Genomic DNA, 20,544 nt, shown 5'->3' with positions numbered 1-20,544 from the left:
GTACTTACACCTCTTTTTTATATTCATATTGAAATTTAAAGGTATTTTAAAGTAACTTTCTTGTTATCCAGTTATTCACTCAGGGTAATCAGATGTCTATTCAAAACAGCCAACAATGAGCTAAAGGAGTGCTGTTCCAGCCAGAATCCTACCGCTACCACAAGTGATGAAAGCACAAGAAATCCTCCACAAAGGTATTCTACAACTTTAAGTGCAACCTAAGTCTATTCTAAACTTCTGAACTAAGGGTTGGAGAAAACTGGCTCTTTAAATTTCAGAATAAAAATCAGTTTGCCTATCAATATAAGGCAATAAATACTCATGCATCCACCTCTCGTGTGCCAGTAATTCCCAGGGACCCTATAGAAGTCTTACTGCTGTGCAAATAGAGGGACTGACACAAAAACTCCAGTCACAGGATTCTCTGGGTGGTTCTAAAATAGAAGAGGCACGTATAGGTATCTTAAAGATCAGGCATCGTTCCAATCACTTTATAAGAATTAATGAATTATTATAAATTATTAATACAGCAAACCTGCAAACTAGTCGCTATAATTCTTGCTGTTATTATTCCCGCTGTCAGATGGGATAAAAGAAGGTAACTAATTTGTGACAGGGGAAAGTCTCAGATAGTGAGTGGTGGATTCAGGATTTAAACCCACGATGCCTGATTCTGGACACTTGCATTTAATTTCCGCAGCCCTCGCAGCTGCCGGCGCCGGCGCTGCACACACAGCCCCGCTCCGCGCGCCCAGCCCCGCCGGGTCCCGGACCCTGCCGGCAGCCTGCAGTGCCTAAACGTTAGATCTGAAGGATAGGAGCGTGCTGAGAAGGATAATGCTTTTAGGCAATTAATTGTGTGTTCTTTAAATACGGGCATGTTAACCATACGGGGCTAGGCAGCGCATGCCTGAGCTGTTTGGAATAAAAGACTGCAGGATTTTGCAGTTTCTTTCTCTCCATCCTGCAGTCCACTTCTGAACTTGTCTCCCTCCTCTTGGGATAATTCTTAGGCTGCCCGGACTTCACTTCAGCTCTGCTATGCAAAGCCTTCCACTCATTCCACTCAGACCCCCAAATGCTGACCGGCCAGGGGATCCCATGCTACCCTGCAGACTGTTGTATGCACAAGAAATCCAGGTCCCAGCCTCTGAGGCTGTCAGTGCCTTGTTAGTAAAGAAGGCACAGCTGAGCCAAATAACCAGACAAATGACCAGATGTGTACTTTCTGAGAATTGTAAAAACAATATTGATGCTCACAAAAAAATATATGTATATCAGGGCAGGAATATGGACAAAGGCAGTCAGAGAAAATGATCTCTGAAGACATTTGGATAGGATGGGAACTAGTTTATTTTTTTCAAGATGCACTGCCCAATTATTTCCAGTTATTCAATTATTATTCATTTTTATGGTATTTAAAATCATGGGATACATATTGGTTTATAACAGTTTATAAGAAATATTGTTATGATAAAACTAAAAGATAAAGTCACTATCAGACTATAAGACATGAACACGAATGGCAGTTACACAGGTGGGCATTTGCAAGCACACACTGCCTGGCACCAGCTGCACAGCCTTGGGCAGGGAAGGAAACATTCTGCTTCTCAGTTCCCTTGTGTTAGATGAGATGGCCAAATACTATGTACAACTTCACTCCAATACAGTAACTACTAGCCCCATGTGGCTATTTAAATTAAATTTATAATTTAAAAAATGGACATTCATTTCCTCACTCTAGCCTCATTTCAAGTGCCCAAGAACCCCATGGGGCTAGTAGCTTTCATACTGTACAGCATGCATACATATATATATATAAATTGTTCACAGAAAGTTCTTCTGGACAATGCTGGTGTATCAAGAGAGGGTCAACTATGATTTAGATACACTGCTGGGAAAATATCACAATTAAGCAAATAATAGATGCAGTGCTAGGAAAATATCACAATTAAGCAAGTAATAGTTTTATATTCAGGATTCTTTTGTTTGTGAATTTGTAGAGAGCTTGGCGTAGAAGCCTGAGAGCTGTGCTGCAAGTCTTTTTCTTGTAAAAATCACTGGGGCTGTCAAATCCTGATAAAGAGAAAGTTTATTTCAAAAAGTTCAAGTGAGGTAGGCTTTGGGACAGCTTGCATGCAAAATATAAAACTCGGTAACTATCAAAAGGAGAAAAAGACAAATCCAACATTTCCTACATTCACGACGAATAATCAGCACCATTTTCAAATAATTATCAAATTAGAAAAAGACAACCTTTTAAAAACATTGAGCCTTTTATTTAGGTCTTCTGAAGCTAAAATGCTTTTCATTTTATTGTACAGCCTGAATTAGTTTAATTCCTAGGTTAGTTAACTTTTAATGTTGTTATGAATGTTATTAATTTTAAATGTTTACTTCAAATGTTATTGATAAATAAAAATGATTTTCGTATATTGCACTCCTGTCCAGTGTCTTTGCTAAATGTACCTATTAAAGCTAATAGCTTATCTGTAAATTATTCTCAATTTTCTGTTGCATTCCATCAATAATTTATTTCCAGTTATAACATCTTTTATTTCTTTGCTATTACACTAGCTAGGACTTGCAATAATAAATACAGATATTTTTGCCTTTAGATTTATTTCAGAGGGAAAGTTTTAGAAACCTTTTAGATAATTATCTAAATTACAGATGTAACAGATCCATATTCACATTTATTTCTGCTCCTGTCATTTTTACTAATAGATGTTTCCAGCAATATGACTATTTCATGTAAATTTTCAAGTTTAATGTCCTAATTTTGTTCCTGATATTCTCCAATGATTTTTAATGCCTGTTATTAATGTAGTGATAACATATTTGAAATTACTGATGTTGGTTATTAGAGCCTTCTTCATTTTTCCTTGATAAGTTTCACCAGAAATTATCTGGCTTCAATAAGCTGTTTAAAGGATTTTACTTAATTTATTTCCCTTATTTAGTATTTGTTTTTCTTCATTGCTTTTCTTGGCCTTATTATTTGCTTCATTCTGCTTTCTTTGCTTTTACCTACCTAATTATAATTTAATTTGTTGACTTGGGTGATTATAAATATTCAGATACGTTTCCACTTTACAGATTTAGGCAACAAAATTTCCTCAAAGAAACTTACAGAAAAAAAAAAATCCAATAATATATAAAACGATATATCGTGACACAGAAGGGCTTCTTATTAGAAACAAATTGGTCAGTTAAATATTTGAAACTCATAGCTGCAAATAATCACATTAAGAGAATAAAGGGAAAAACAAGATTATCTCAAAAAATATATAAAACTACATGACAGAATTCAGTATGCAGTCATGATACGTACTCTCAGCAAAGTAGGAATACAAAAAAATGATTAATCCACTACGCGTATCTGCAAAAATAACAAAACGCTTATATATGGAAATTAAAGACCATTCCTTTGTGGATAGTATGCCACAACACAGCACAGATGGGGTTGAAAGAAAGGAAGAGAAACAAAGGGCTGCCATGAATTAAACCAGTAGAGAAAATAAAAGCCTGGGTCATGCAGGGGACAGTGCCTTATTCAGCCAGCATCAGGAATGATTGAAGTCTGGGGCTTCTACACAGTGGGAAAACGAGCATAGTAATCACAATAAAGAAAGACATCTGAAAGGTGCTAACTTAGCCTCGGATCAGAAGCGCTGTCTGCTAATGCCTTGCTGGTGAAAAGCGTATCCTGCGTAAGCCCTCAGAAATCCCAGAAAACAAAGACCAAAAGAAACGACGCTTTGTCAACAGAGCAAATCGAAAAAATCTTCCAGCAGTGACAGGGCATTAAAAAAAAAAAAACGCAGACATAAGATGGAGTGAATCAAAAAAGGATTTATCTAATTCATGTATGAAATGTTTCAGAATCTATTGGATTCTAATTTTTTTAAAGCAGACAGATACGAAAATACAACGAAGACGTGCATGACTGAAACCAAAAGAGATTAAAGTAAAACCTCATTCTCCTGAGGAAACGGTGTGAGGAGGGAATTAGGGGCTGCCGGAACACAGCGAAGCAGAGGCAGAAGGCAGACAAAAGGGGCTGGGTTGGTCCCTGCCTGTGTGAACAAAAAATATGTCAGATTGGAAAATTGCGGTAAAATCCAAGCGCGGCACGTACGTTGCCCCCACAGGAAGTGTCCGCCGCGCTGCCTGTGCCCGGAAGTAGGTAGGAACACACAGTCACAGGCAGCCAAGAACCGGGGGGGAAGAAAAAGAGATGCACACTTCCCCTAGAGAAGCCTCCGAGCGCGGCCGCGACTCCGGGCCTCAAGCCCATAAAGAAAAAATACCGGAGACGTTCTGGCACCATTTCGGGGTAAAGAAGCTGCCATGGAAGAGCCTGCAGCTCCCTCAGAAGCCCAGGAGGCAGCCGGGGCCCAGGCAGGTGCTGAGGCAGCAGGGGAGGGTGTGTCTGGGCCGGACCTTCCCGTCTGTGAGCCCTCCAGGGAATCTGCTGCTCCAGATTCGGCCTTGCCACATGCGCCTGTGGGCTGGGCCCCCTTCCCTGTAGCTCCAGTCCCTGCCCACCTCCGCACAGGAGGCCTGAGGCCTGCCCCAGCCTCAGGAGGAGGAGCATGGCGCAATCCGTTTCCAAGCCGAAGCAGCGGCATTTGGACAAAGCAGATCATCTGCAGGTATTATATACATGGGCAGTGCAAGGAGGGGGAGAACTGTCGCTATTCCCACGACCTTTCTGGTCGGAAGATGGCCACTGAGGGCAGCGTTTCGCCGCCTGGGGCCTCTGCAGGTGGAGGCCCTAGCACGGCTGCGCACATCGAGCCCCCGACTCAGGAAGTGGCGGAAGCCCCCCCGGCTGCATCCTCCCTTTCCTTGCCTGTGATTGGCTCGGCTGCTGAAAGGGGTTTCTTTGAAGCCGAGAGAGACAATGCAGACCGTGGAGCTGCTGGAGGAGCAGGTGTAGAAAGCTGGGCGGATGCCATTGAGTTTGTTCCAGGGCAGCCCTACCGGGGCCGCTGGGTTGCATCTGCCCCCGAGGCTCCTCCACAGAGCTCAGAGACTGAGAGGAAGCAGATGGCTGTGGGCAGGGGGTTGCGGTTTTGCTATTATGCTTCCAGGGGAGTTTGCTTTCGTGGGGAGAGCTGTATGTTCCTCCATGGAGACATATGCGACATGTGTGGGCTGCAGGCCTTGCACCCCATGGATGCTGCCCAGAGGGAAGACCATATAAGGGCCTGCATTGAAGCACACGAGAAAGATATGGAACTCTCGTTTGCTGTGCAGCGTGGTATGGACAAGGTGTGTGGCATCTGCATGGAGGTTGTCTATGAGAAAGCCAACCCCAATGACCGCCGCTTTGGCATTCTTTCCAATTGCAACCATACCTTCTGTATTAGGTGTATCCGCAGGTGGAGAAGTGCCAGACAGTTTGATAACAGGATCATCAAGTCTTGCCCGCAGTGCAGGGTCACCTCCGACTTGGTCGTTCCCAGTGAGTTCTGGGTGGAGGAGGAGGAAGAGAAGCAGAAACTTATTCAGCAATACAAGGAGGCAATGAGCAACAAGGCCTGCAGGTATTTTGCGGAAGGCAGGGGTAACTGCCCATTTGGAGACACATGCTTTTACAAGCATGAATACCCTGAGGGCTGGGGAGATGAGCCTCCTGGGCCAGGTGGTGGGTCATTCGGCGCATACTGGCATCAACTTGTGGAGCCTGTGCGAATGGGAGAGGGCGACATGCTCTATAAAAGCCGTAAGAAGGAGCTTGTCGTGCTTCGACTGGCCAGTCTGTTGTTTAAGCGGTTTCTTTCACTGAGAGATGAGTTACCCTTCTCTGAGGACCAGTGGGACTTGCTTCATTATGAGCTGGAAGAATATTTCAATTTGAATCTGTAGCATTGTGCTGTGGCATGTGGTCTAGTCTGCTGAGGTTCTGTCGTCTGCTATTGCCTGTTTTCCCTGTGTTGACACTCTTATTGCTTTCAGGGGCTGTTGAGGCAGTGCTTCTGTTTTCTTGTCTATTCTGCATATCTTTCCCCCTAGGATTATGGTGATTATCTGTGTTTAAAAAAATAAGTCCTTAAAGTTACTGTTTTGGTGAAATTAATATTAATGTCAGCTTATGGCTTTTTTTGTCATCTCTGTTTTCAACAGGATTAACTCAGTTCTAGTGTAGTGTTTACTGAATTTCCACACTTATTTTGAAGACCCTCAAGAGTAAATGTGGCAGAGTGAAAGGAGAAGTTTTAATTGAACTAGTAGCTTTGTGCTATAATAGCCTTAACAAATGGACCCTCGCAGGGTCTTGCAGCTGCTCATCTGTTTACAGTTTGTTCTTTCCCTCCTTCCCCTTCAAGTGCACTTGTTAAACTGTGATGAACTTGTGATTTTGTGTTTTACTTGACCAAAACCAAGTGTATATGTTTACATGTTTTTATCCTGTTTAGCTTGACATGAAATAATTTATATTTGGAAATATATATTTAAGAATGATATATATATAATATATATGTATAAGAGCTATGTATTTGAAAATATATATAAAAGAATATACATCACAATATTTATGTTTATGTAATAAAGTAAATACAGAGCCGAAAGCTGAAGGTCAAAGCCTAACAGGATTGGCTGTTGTGTGGATGTGAGTTGTGTGAATAATCATTCTGTCCCTTGCACAGAAGCCAGTAATTAGCATCTAATGAAAAGGACTGTTCAAGTGGGTCTGGCCAAATGTAACAGATGCAGATCTTAGAGGACTTACAAAGCACTATATTGGTAATTCTTACAATGGCATTAATAGCTCACTCTATAAAAACAAATGGTGTTCCTATGCAGTTTTGCCACCTTCTCAATAATTCTTTGTAACAGCAAATCCTAGGCTCAGAGGCACAGTGCTTTGTATTTGATATACAAAGTCTCTAGACTTTCCCAACAAGGGGCTTTAGACAAAAGATTTCAACATAAAAGTAACAAGATTATAAAAGGGAAAATAGAACAAAAATACTAAAACCAGTGAGAATAAAATAATGGAAAGATAATAAAATATAGAAAGCACTAAAAACTAAGTGTAAGAGTAATATAGAAAATTTACATACAACTTAGATTAAATGAAAGCAGTTTAAAGACTGAAAGTCAAAGGCTATAAGACTTCATTACAATCAAAATGAAACATCCTATTTAAAATACACACAACATAAAAATACAGAAGCATTCAAAGTAGTAAGATGGGAAAAAAAAACCAAACAGGTGCTATGACTGTCTTGATTGTAGACAATGTTTATGGTAAGGATAAACACTTTGCTGGAGATAAAAAGGAATGATACATAAACATTAAATTGTAATTCACAGGAATATATAACTGTTCAAATTTTGTATACATTTAATAACGTTGTATCAGATACACAACTGATAAAAATAGAAAATCCTAACTCCAGACTCTTAGTGGACAATTTTAATACACCTTTTTAGTAACCAAACAAGCAAAGAAAAAATGAATGTGAAAGATAATTATGCCATTTTAATGACTTACCTGCATAACTTATGATCTGCATCAACTGCAAATGCACTTACCTTGGCTGAAGTAGCTGAAAAATATGCTAGGAGTGTGAATCTTGAGTCCCAGGTTATTCACACTGTCCTGACTGTCCAACAAATATGGCACATTTAAGAGTTTTTATACCACGTAATTTGCATGCAAAAGGATGAATTTGTCAGAACTACCTAATGTGGTACTTGCTGTAATTTTTCTCATTATCCTGATGAGGTAAATAATAGAGAATTTAAAGGTTTTGCCCATAGAGTTTATGACCCATAGCTGTGAATTAGTGGAACAAAGACTGGAACTCAAACAGTGTATGTCCAGAGCAGTTGCACTTACCATGTTCACTAGGAGCAGGTGGACTAGCTGAGTGTAGCTGCTGGAGACGCAAGTACAGCCTTTAAGTATGGATGCTTCAGCCAAGTGGAGCAAAGATGGACATGAATAAGCTCCCGCAGAATATAGGAGCCATGGGGCTTTTATCTATAGGCTGCCAGCTCAGTGATTTTAGTCCACTGCTTCAGAGTGTGCCTCAGCCTCCTATAATTTTACATTGCCTCTCCCTTCTTACATGACTCCTGGTGCTAGTAAGTACCTCAGCCTATTTGCCTGGACCTTTTGCCATATTCCTTTCCTCTTGATTCCTCTTAGCGAAAGAATTCACCAATTAGGACACCCTTGATGCCTGACTATCACTGGCATGCAAGGTGAGTGACAGATTCCAAATAAATTCCAAACATCTGAGGTTCCTGCCCTGCAGTTGTGCAGGAGAAAGAGAGATTAGATGAACTAAACAACCAAAGAACGAGACCAGGTGGTGTATTCTCAAAGACTGTGCCAACACCAAAGTCTCAAAAAATGAGTCCCAGTAGTGTCAGAGCTTTCAGAGAGGTGTTTTTAAGCTGAGCCCAGAAAGCTGTGGAAAGTTTCTCCAAATGTACACTTCCCTGCATTGTGAAATACCATGTTTTTATTCAAATAGTATCTTGAGCCAGATAATCGTAAAGTTCAGGATTTATAGTAGGACAATGATTAGTAGAAAATAAAGTGGCTTGGGAGACAAAGGATAGTTAGAATGCTGACTCTGCTTCTTACTAACCATTCAGTTTCACAGTCTCAGGAAGTTACTTAAATTTTCTGTACTTCAGTTTCTTCATATGAGAAATGGGTACAGTTCCACCTACTTTTGCAGGATTGTTGTGAGGATCAAATGTAGTCTGGACAAAAAGCTCAAAACATAGTTTGTTGGTTTTTTTTTTTTTTTAGTGATCTATATAGATGTGAGATTTGTGCATATTTTTGGACATGAAAAGGTGATTGCACAGAAATTAATCACCAAGATTTTCTTTTTGAGAATCTTTGGAACTTGTATTAATGTAACATTATCATTTAATGATTATTTTGGTAAGCAAGGGGTATATTACCCTCACATTCATAATTTCAAAAAGATGAAGCATTTTTTCAGCAAAAAATACTCAGTTGAAACTAAATATGTGCTATTCAGTTACTTAAAATATAACAAAAGAAATACATATTTTTGGCAGATTTCTAAGTGAGGAAAATAACAAAGGGACATTTTTAGACTATATGGGATTCCTTGTTCCGTCATCAGTTCATTCAGAAAAATGTCAAATAACAGAAGTATTACTGCCACCAAGTCTGGGTGAAGTGTTACCAAGGGCTTTCCCACGATCTGACCACTCCCCTGCTGCAGTCAGGAACAAAGAAGCCCTTGCCACACAAAGGTCTGCTCTGTGAGTGGCGCAGTGTTTGTGCAGGCCCTCGCCCCAGGAGGACTTAGGGATTCAGCCCTGGGGTCTACAAAAATGGTATCATTTCAGCTACAACTAAAAAAGCCTGAAACAAGTCAGGTTTGCTTAGGTTTCATGTGTCTCGATTTGATGGATATCCACACATGCAAATATGCTAAGAGAAATTTACCTAGTAATTCTCCCCCTTCGAAGATATGGAAATCACTTTGTCTCATGGCTCACATGTCACTAAATCAATTCACTGAATTTCACTGACAGGGAAACATTTTCAGTCCGTAGTCTATGTCCGTATGCTCTTCCATTTTACGCTTTTCCAAACGTCGTGGAGGCGTGGTTTCTGTTGCCACAGCTAATGCTAAACTACAACTTCAGTGTGGGATAGAGTTAGGGTAGGGCTGGGAACAGGGATGTATGGGAAGTAACCCAGTACTAGTGCATAGAAGTAAATTAATTCATGTCAGTTTTTGCCATGAAAATATATATCACATTTTCCAATATTAAGGGAACAATAACAAAAATAATTATGAAATAGAGTACAGTGAAACTGTCAATTAGATCTAGATATTAAAAGTAGTACAGGCAACATTCTCTGAGGTCAATATAAGAAAATAAGCTACCACTGTCTGGGCACAGTGGTTCACACTTGTAATCCCAGCACTCTGGGAGGCCGAGGCGGGTGGATCACGAGGTCAGGAGATCAAGACCGTCCTGGCTAACACAGTGAAACCCTGTCTCTACTAAAAATACAAAAAAAAAAAATTAGCTTGGCGTGGTGGCGGGCGCCTGTAGTCCCAGCTACTCTGGAGGCTGAGGCAGGAGAATGCCGTGAACCCAGGAGGAGGAGCTTGCAGTGAGCGGAGATGGCGCCACTGCACTCCAAGACTCTGTTTCAAAAAAAAAAAAGAAAAGTAAAAGAAAATAAGCTACTACCACTTTTAATTGTCTCTCATAAATAATTTGATGTAGGAGTGAATTCAAAATCATTTAGAATATAATATGACAATGGCAAATTATACATACCATAATATACAGGATACTTCTAGATCTGTACTCAGAGTATAACTCCTAATTTTAAATACTAATGTATATTGTCTTAAAAACATAAAGAGCCTAATTAACTAGGTATTCAAACCTAAATTTTAAAAAGACCACAGCATGAACACATGCACACATATACACAAACACATACAAACACAACTAAGGTAAGCAGAAGGAATTAATAAATATTAAACTAAAAATTTGTTGAACAGAGAATGAAAATGTAAAGGCCGATTTTTTTTTTTTGTAAAAATAATTAGTAAACAGATAAACCACTAACTTAAAAAATAAAGGATAAAGTACAATTAACATAGGAAATGTTAATCAGAGGTAATTAGAGCTAAAAAGGCACTAAAGAAATGAGAAATAAATCCTTGTTATACCCAAGGGAAAGGTACTTGAAAATATGAAACAAAATTTAGCAGTTTCAACATAAACATAAATTTCCAAACATCAATCCAGATGACAAATCTAAACGAACCTATTGCTAACAACAAAAGAATGAAGTTGTCTAAATTGCACTTATTCCCTACTCCACACAAAAAGAAACAGAAGACATTATCCCCTGAAATTTACTTACACATTTAAGTAAAATATATTGCAATGCTGTATAAACCATTTCTTAGTCCATTTGAGCAAATATCATAAACTAGGTGGCTTACCAGCAACATAAATTTATTTCTCACAGTTCTGGAGGCTGAGGTTTAAGAGCATGGCACCGGCAGCTTGGTGCCTGGTGAGGGTCGGTTCCTGGTTCATAGATGACCATCTTCATAAGAAGACACTGTCAAGTGTCCTCACATAGTGGAAGGCACTACCAACGCCACTGGGACCCCTTTAATTGTGCTGTTTTAATGTACAATAAAATGTATTAAAATTAAAAACTATAAATAATTACATAAATATATTTGTTTTCTTTTTTATGGGTAGTTTGTTTTTCAGTGGAGAAGTGCTTGAAGCAATGCCATATGATAACATGTTCTAGTGAAAGTTTTATGCAAGTTAATCAAGAATACAATACAATATAAACCATGAGGGAATCACAGTTGTGGGGGCTTAGACACAAAGCTGTATATACCATTTGAGCTGGTAAATTGGAGCCTCTTTTATTAAGGGCATTAATCCCATGTATGAGGCCTCCACCATCATGACTCCAACACCTTCCAAAGGTCCCATCTCCTAATACCATTACCTTAGAGATTAGATTTCACTGTAGAAATTTTGGAGATACACAAACATTCAGTATACAGAACTGCTATGGTTTGGATATGGTTTGTTGAGCCCACCAAGTCTCGTGTTGAAATTTGATCCACAGTGTTGGAGGTGGGGCCTGGCAGGAGGTGTGTGAGTAATGGGAGCAGATCCTTCATGAATGGCTTTTGCTGCTGTTCTCTCAGAAGTGAGTGAATTCTCTGAACTCCCGTTAGAACTGGTTGTTGAGACGAGCCTAGGCTGGGCACAGTGGCTCATGCCTGTAATCCTAACACTCTGGGAGACAGAGGCATAAGGATTGCTTGAGACCAGGAGTTTGGACCAGCCTGGACCAACATAGTGAGACCCCATCTCTACAAAAAAATAGAAACAATGAACCAGACATGGTGGTGCATGCTTGTAGTGCTAGTTAATCAGGATGTTGAGGAGGGAGGATTGATTGAGCCCAGGAGGTTGCAGCTGCAGTGAGCTATGATTGTACCACTGCACTCCAGCCTGGGCTGCAGAGTGAGACCCTGTCTCTAAAAAAATAGGAAAACAGCCTGGCAACTCCTTTGCCTACTCTTTCATGATGTGATGTCTTCTATTCCTCTTTCATCATGAGTGGAAGCTTCCTGAGGGCCCTCACCAGAAGCAGATACTGGTGCCATGCTTGTGTGTGTGTGTGTGTGTGTGTGATGGATTTTTGCTCTTGTTTGTGGTGCCATGCTTTGTGTGTGTGTGTGTGTGATGGATTTTTGCTCTTGTTTGTGGTGCCATGCTTTTGTGTGTGTGTGTGTGTGTGTGTGTGTGTGTGTGTATGTGATGGATTTTTGCTCTTGTTTCCCAGGCTAGAGTACAAAACCGCACTCTTGGCTCACAGGAACCTCTGCCTCGGGTTCATGCGATTCTCCTGCCTCAGCCTTCCAAGTAGCTGGAATTACAGGTGCCCACCACCACGCCCAGATAATTTTTGTATTTTTAGTAGAGACAGGGTTTCACCATGTTGGTCAGGCTGGTCTCGAACTCCTGACCTCAGGTGATCCACCCGACTGGGCCTCCAAAAGTGCTGAGATTACAGGCATGAGCCACCACACCCGGCTGGAGCCATTATTCTTTTACAGACTCCAGAACCATAAGCCAAATAAGCTGCTTTTGAAAACTATATTATTCAGTTTCATATATTCCTTTATAGAAGCAAAAATGGACTAAGACCAGAAAATTGGTGCTGAGGAGTGGAACGTTGCTATAAAAATACCTAAAAATTTGGAAGCAGCTTTGGAACTGGGTAATGAGCATAGGCTGGAAGAGTCTAGAGGGCTCAGAAGAAGATAGGAAGGGAACTCCTGGAACTTCCTAGAGACTGGTTGTGACCAAAAATGCTGATAGAAATACCGACAGTAAAGGACATGCTGAGGAGGTCTCCGATGGAAATGAGGAACTTACTGGGAACTGAAGCAAAGTTATACCCTAGCAAATACTTTGGCTGCATTATGTATACACTCTAGCACTTTGTGGAAACCTGAACTGAAGAGTGATGGCCTAAAGTATCTGGCAGAAGAAATTTCTAAGCAGCAGAGCATTCAACAAGTGGTATGGCTGCATCCAACAGTCGACAGTCAGATATGGGAGCAAAGGAAGGACTTAAAGTTGGAACTTATGGTTAAAAGGGATACAGAGCATAAAAATTTGGAAAACTCAAGCCTGGCCATGAGAAAGAGAAGGAAAGAGCATTTTTCAGGAGAGGAAATCTGAGGAGGACAGCTGAACAACCACTTGCTAGAAAGATTAGCACAGATAAAAAAAAAAAGAGAGCCACTTGGTAATAGAACAGTGTGAAAAAAGTCCAAAGGCATTTCAGAATCTTTGAGTTTACTCCTCCCATTACAGGTCCACAGGCCTAGAAGGACAGATGGCTTCTGGGCCAGGCCCAGGGTGCTGCTGCCCTGTGCAGTCTTGGGAAGCTGCTTCCCACATCCTGGCTGCTCGGACCACAGCTAAAGCTCAAAGGGCTCAAGCTACTGCTTAGACCACTGCTTCAGAGGGTGCAAGCTGTAATGTTTGGGGCTTCCATGCGGTGCTAAGACTGCAGGCACACAGTATGAGACTGACTGAGGCTCTTTGTGGGTTGGAGCCCCCACGAAGTGTCTCCACCACGCACCGCCTAGTGGAGCTGTGGGAGTAGGGTTGCCATCCTCCAGACCCCAGAATTCTAGAGTCACCAGCGCATGCACTCTCAGCATGGAAAAGCCACAAGCACTGGACTCCAACACATAAGAGCCACATGGGCTTCACACAGCAACGCCATGGGGACAGCGCTGCCCAAGGCCTTGAGAGCCCACACCTCATACTGTTGTGCCCAGGATGTGGGACATGGAGTCAAAGGAGAATATTTTGGGGCTTTGTGTTTTTGTATCTGCCCTTCTGAGTTCTAGACTTAATATGGGGAGTATTACCTCTTTCTTTAGGCTGATTTCTCCCTTTTGGAATGGGAATGTCTAACCAATGCCTGTATCACATTTGTATCTTGGAAGTAAATATCTTGTTTTTTATTTTACAGGTTCACAGCTGTAAAGAACTTGCCTGGAGTCTCAGATGAGACTTTGGACTTTGGACTTTTGAGTTGATGCTGGACCAAGTTAAGACTTTGTTGATAGGATGATTTTATCTGGCAATGTGAGAAGAACATGAGTCTTAGGGGGCCAGGGGCAGAATGCCGTGGTTTGGATATGGTGTCTTTGGCCCCACCGAGTCTCATATTGAAATTTGATAACCAGTGTTGGAGGTGGGGCCTGGTGGGAGGTGTTGGGAATATTGGGGTGGATCCCTCATGAATGGCTTGGTGCCATTCTTGCAGGGATGAGTGAGTTCTTACTCTGAGTTCTCTAGAGAACTGGTTGTTGAAAAGACCTTGTCATTTCCTCCTCTTCTATCTCAGTTTCTCTCTTGCCATGCGATGCCTACTCCCCTTCCCTTTCTGGCATGGGTGGAAGTTGCCCCAAGTTCTCACCAGAAGCAGGTGTTGGGGCCATGCTTCTTGTACAGTCTCCAGAACCATGAGTCAAAGAAACCTCTATTTTAAATAAATTACTCATCCTCAGGCATTTCTTCATAGCAACACAAACAGACTGAGAAGCACTATTTCATCAAACAAAATAAAGGTGTACCTACATAACTTATGAATGGTATATAACATGGGGGCCAGTTCTAGTTCATTTTGTGCTGCTATAACAGAATACACATGCCCCTTGACTTATGGTGGGGCTGTGTCCCAAGAAACCTGCCATAAATAGAAAATATCATAGTTGAAAATGCATTTAATGTCCCTATAAACCCATTATAAAGACAAAAAATCATAAGTCAAACCATTGTTAAGTCCAGATGCTCACTGAATTACACTGGGGTTACGTCCTGATACACCTGTCGTGAAGTTGAGTAATCATATGTCGAACCATCATAAATTGGGGCCCCTCTGTGCCTGAGACTGGGTAGTTTACGATAAACAGAAGTTTATTGGCTCATTGTTATGGAGGCTGGGAAATCTAAGATTGAGGGGCCAATGTCTGGAGAAGGCCTTCTTGTTGCACTGTCCCATGGCAAAAGGGCAATGAGCGTGAGAGGGAGAGGGAGCAAGAGCTTGAACTCAAAACTTCCAGCCCTTTAATAATTGGTATTAATCCATTCATGAGGGTGGAGCTCTCATTTCCTCAGCATTTCCCATTAGGGCTTACCTTCCAACACTGTTATATTGGGGATTAAGTTTCCAACACATGCTCTTGGGAGAACACATTCAAACCATAGTACCAACATAGTGTAATACAAAAATAACTAGAGATATGTCTCATTTATGAATATTGATGCAAAAAATAGGAAATGAAATATTAGTGAAAGAATAGCACAGTTAAAAAATAAGACATTGGCCGGGTGCAGTGGCCCAAGTTTGTAATCCCAGCACTTTGGGAGGTCGAGATGGGCAGATCACGAGGTCAGGAGATCGAGACCATCCTGGCTAACCCGATGAAACGCTGTCTCTACTAAAAAATACAAAAAACTAGCCCGGCGAGGTGGTGGGCGCCTGTAGTCCCAGCTACTCGGGAGGCTGAGAATGGCGTGAACCCAGGAGGCGGAGCTTGCAGTGAGCCGAGATCCGGCCACTGCACTCCACCCTGGGCGACAGAGCGAGACTCCGTCTCAAAAAAAAAAAAAGACATCAGGAAGTAGTGGATTATATTCCAGGAAAACAAAGATGGTACAATATGAAAAAATATTTTTTCTTAATATATCAAAGGAAATAATCATATAAGCAACTTCATATCTCTCCCAATAAAAATAAATTTGTGATCCGAGGTCAGGAGATCCTGGCTAACACGGTGACACCCTGTCTCTACTAAAAAGTACAAAAACAAAAAATTAGCTGGGCGTGGTGGCGGGCACCTGTAGTCCCAGTTACTCAGGAGGCTGAGGCAGGACAATGGTGTGAACCCGAGAGGTGGAGCTTGCAGTGAGCCGAGATTGCGCCACTGCACTCCAGCCTGGGCGACAGAGTGAGACTCTGTCTCAAATAAAAAATAAAAATAAATAAATTTGTGATCAATTTGCTTTAGTGTATATAATACAGCTATTTAAGGCATAAATATATTTATATATGTATATTACCAAATCTAAATTTTTGAGAAATGAACACACAAAAACATATAACCAATGAAAGGAAATCAAAAATTAACATAGGAAAATTAAAATATTAAATATAAAGGCTGAGACTTTGAAAACAATTCATAAAATAAACCACTAAACGGATGAGGAAAATGAGAAAAAATAAAAACAAAATCACATACACACTTACATTCAGTAGGAGGATTTCACAACAGATATTCTATTAAACAAACATAAGAAATCACTCAACCAGATGTAGGTTAATTGCAAAACTGAAATTGATAATTTTCTAGGCATTTATCATTTATCAAACATTGGCTACAAAACATGACAATGTAACCTAGTTAACATAAAATTAAAATGATTATCACAATTTAAATAGGGATTCTCATAAAACCTTTAAAGAACAAATCATTAAAGTGCTATGTAACACAATCCAGAAGTTTAAAATGGAAGGAAGGGTCACTGACATGTTTAATTATGAATGACACAGAATTTTATATCGGAATGTAATGAAGATAGTGAACACACACAAACACCCATTCACAAATACATGCAAACTAATGATCAAATTTATGAATAATGATGCAAAATGTAAAGAAAATATTAGAATAAAAATATTTCAGCATTGTATTTCTTTAATCAGTCAAAAAGATAATCCTATAATCATCTCTTTTGATCAAGCAAAAACAATTAGATTTTTCTCTCCTTTCTTCACTGTTAGTCATTATTTTGATGTATCAATCAATGCAATTGTATACAAGGCCAAATAATGAGACATATAAATGATACATCCTTCAAAGAAGGATTTAAATTCATCTGAGATGTTGTATGTTGAAAATCTGAAAATTTCTGTAAAACTTCAAAAAATAAAAATCAGTAAAATTATAGGAGAATAATGTGGATAAGTTTCATATTATAGAAAATGTAATAAAACACCTATTTTTGTTATCACAACAATAAACTACACAGGAACCATGTACTTTAAATTTAGGAATAAATAAAAATGGAATAAATTTAAAAATGTGTTAAGTGTCTTCAGGAAACCATAAATACTTAAGCAAATGAAAATAATATATAATTTGATAGGGAACTTTAACATTACCAATGTGTCAATTTTTTAATGAATTTACCAAATTTCTAATAAAGTACTGCTTAGGGAAAAGTCTTATTATAACTGTGTCCTTCCTCTATTCTCAACCACAACAATCACGAACGCAGAAAACGTCGGTAACTACATGTGGGGGCATTTCACACACACCAAGCAGCAGACACCAGCTGGGAATCCTCCAATTTAATTCCAAGGCTGTCTACCTGAAGATAGTGTCAGATCCCACGGTGGGGGGGCCAGCCGGCCCCAAGACTCCTCCCACTCCCTAGACACCAGTCACAAGTCCAGGCCTCTGGAACTTCTGACCAGTGGGCTTCAAGTTGGCGTTCCCACAACCCACTCTTTGGATTTGATTAATTTGCTGGAGCAGCTCACAGAACTCAGTGAAACATGTTTACTGATTTATTACAAAGGATGCAGATGAAGAGATGCATTTGAGGAGGCTATGGGAGAATGGGGCGGAGCTCCCGTGCCCTCCTGGAGTGCCACCCTCCAGGAAGCTCTAGGTGCTCAGCTATCCAGAAGCCTTTTGAGCCCAGTGCTCTGGGGTTTTTGTGGCAGCTTCATAACATCCGCATTCCTTCCCCCGGGGTTTGGGGGGGTATGGCCCTTTATGGAATGAGGATCTTCTGATCCACCTCAGAAAGGCTGGGTGAGATTAGAGTCCTGCCTTGAGGTGGCTGAAAGGAGGTCAGGAGAAGGTAGAGAGATTCTGTTTCCTAAGTCCTGCTCCTGAAGCCTAACACCCAGTATTATTTTTTTTTAAAAGACTGTAACAAGGGCTATGGGAGTTATGAGCCAATAACTGTAAATGAAAACGTGTGTGTGTGTGTGTGTATGTGTATCTCATAACACAAGTACAAACTAGTTCTTTAAACAAAATCTATTATGAAAGTTGATATGTTGTGGGGAAAAAGCCAGTAGGACCAGAATATTTTAGAATTGAAAAGCATCCGGTCAATGAACTTTACCAGGTCTTCAAACAGTGTCATATTGCCAGCAATATGAAGAGCAGGTAGTGGGACTTGAATTGATAAAAAAAATATATACTAAAAAGGTTCATAAACAGACATATGTATTGGGTTTATGATAAAGATAAAAGGATTATTCAATAAAAGTTGCTGGGTGAATTCAGGAGTCATTTAGAAAACTAATATATGGGCTCCAAATAGCATACTTTAACAGCAGTATAAATTCCACTTACATCAAAATTTCAAACAAATACAAAACCAGAAAAGGATTTCCTTTATATTTTAAAGTCTTGGAGTCAAGAATGTCTTACAATGACATATTCTATAAAACTCTTAAAAGTTTGACCATAATTGTAGCAATAACTGCATAGGGTCTCCTGTGTGCCAGGCTCTGTTCTAAGATGCTTTATCCTAATTAATCCTTCCAACCATCCCAAGAGGTAGGCACTATTAACCCCTTGTAGTAGCTGAGAGCACTGAAGCTGAGGGAGGCTCATAGACATGTCCGTGGCACACAGTTAATAGACTTGCCCATCTGACTGCAGAGCGGGACCTCTCGTCAACTGCTCTGCCTTACAAATGTAACCAGTTTAAAATGAGCTAATGAATTCGGTATGAGCAGCTTCCTCACCCCTAAAATAGTATCAAACTATAAGAATTTATTTCCATAATATATAAAGGCTTCTAATAAAAGACTAGTAACTTAAATCAACAAAGTAGAAATCTTGCACAGAAAGCAAAATGCATATAGTTTGAAGGTGGGGAAAAGTTGTCAAGCATCACTAATAATAATAATTATTAAAACTGATGAAATTTCAGTTTCCTCCCAATTTGTCAAAAACCCAGATGTTTAAAAACACTCTGTCGGGGGAATAGGCATACATTGCTTGCAGGAGTATAATTGGTACAACTTCCATCGAGGAACATTCGATGATAACCAAATCATGAGTTCACATATGCATACACCTTGACCAAGCCATTCTATTTTTTTAAAATGTGACTGCAGGTTTATTCTATACATACAAAATCTTTCAAGTACAAGGATGTTAATCTCAGCCTTCATTATAAGGGGTGCAGTGGCTCACATCTGTAATTGCAACACGTTGGGAGGCCGAGACAAGGGTCTCACTTGAGGTCAGGAGTTCCAGACTAGCCTGGCCAACATGGTCGAAATATGTTGGTATTTTGTATTGTAAAAATACAATACAAAAATTAACCAGGGGTGGTGGCACATCCCTGTGTTCCCAACTGGGGAGGCTAAGGCACAAAAATTACCTTAACCTGGGCCGGGCGTGGTGCCTCACGCCTATAATCCCAGCACTTTGGGAGGCCGAGACGGGCGGATCACGAGGTCAGGAGATCGATACCATCTTGGCTAACACGGTGAAACCCCGTCTCTACCAAAAATACAAAAAATTAGCCGGGCGAGGTGGCGGTGCCTGTAGTCCCAGCTACTCGGGAGGCTGAGGCGGGAGAATGGTGTGAACTCGGGAGGCGGAGCTTGCAGTGAGCTGAGATCGTGCCACTGCACTCCAGCCTGGGCGACAGAGCGAGACTCCATCTCAAAAAATATATATATATACACACACACACACACACATATATATAATATATATAGACATATATAATACATACGTATATATACATATATATATGAGCGGAAATGGTGCCACTGCACTCTAGCCAGTGTGACAGAGCCAGACTGTCAAAAAAAAAAAAAAAAAGAAAAAATTAGAAAAGACAAATCCAACAATAGGCAACTGGTTAAAAAATGGCATAGACATACAATGGAATATTATAAAACAAGATTTTAAACGTAAACATAAAAAGAGGAAATTTGCTTGGGCTGACTTGGAAATATTGTAAGTAGGAAATATACGTGTGCTAAAGTTTATAATATTATATCATTTGTATATAAAACCAGTGATAGGCCTGGTGTGGTGGCTCACACCTGTAATCCCAGCACTTTGGGAGGTTGAGGAGGGCAGATCACCTGAGGTCAGGAGTTCGAGACCAGCCTGGCCAACATGGTGAAACCCCATTTCTACTAAAAATACAAAAATTAGCTGGGTGTGTTGGTAGGCGTGTGGAATCTCAGCCACTTGGGAGACTGAGGCAGGAGCATTGCTTGAGCCCTGGAGGCAGAGGTTGAAGTGAGCCAAGATTGAGCCACCACACTCCAGCCTGGGTGACAGAGCAAGACCCCATCTCGGGGGGGCGGGGGAAGCAGTGATAATCAGATATATCAGATATGGTGTCTATGCTTGTGTGTGCATAAGTCTCCTGAAA

At 40.6% G+C, this 20,544-nt stretch overlaps 1 protein-coding gene across 3 annotated transcripts; it reads left to right on the top strand.

Moving 5' to 3' along the window:
• The first annotated feature begins 3,852 nt into the window (after positions 1–3,852).
• MKRN3 (makorin ring finger protein 3) lies at positions 3,853–15,488 on the top strand. Of its 3 annotated transcripts, none has more exons than XM_017960404.3 (2): positions 3,853–5,555; positions 14,081–15,488. In XM_017960404.3, the coding sequence occupies exons 1-2, from the start codon at positions 4,354–4,356 to the stop codon at positions 14,145–14,147; spliced, it is 1,269 nt and encodes a 422-aa protein (XP_017815893.1). In that variant the 5' UTR covers positions 3,853–4,353; the 3' UTR covers positions 14,148–15,488. The 3 variants fall into 3 exon arrangements, with proteins under 3 accessions (XP_017815893.1, XP_009208010.1, XP_003900711.1); XM_009209746.4 differs by lacking the exon at positions 14,081–15,488 and adding an exon at positions 6,136–6,581; XM_003900662.5 differs by lacking the exon at positions 14,081–15,488 and having other exon boundaries at positions 3,853–6,581.
• Positions 15,489–20,544: the final 5,056 nt, after the last annotated feature.

The sequence above is a fragment of the Papio anubis genome, chromosome 7 (assembly GCF_008728515.1).
Source record: "Papio anubis isolate 15944 chromosome 7, Panubis1.0, whole genome shotgun sequence".
NCBI lineage: Eukaryota > Metazoa > Chordata > Mammalia > Primates > Cercopithecidae > Papio > Papio anubis.
This window is presented reverse-complemented; position numbering and strand designations above follow the sequence as displayed.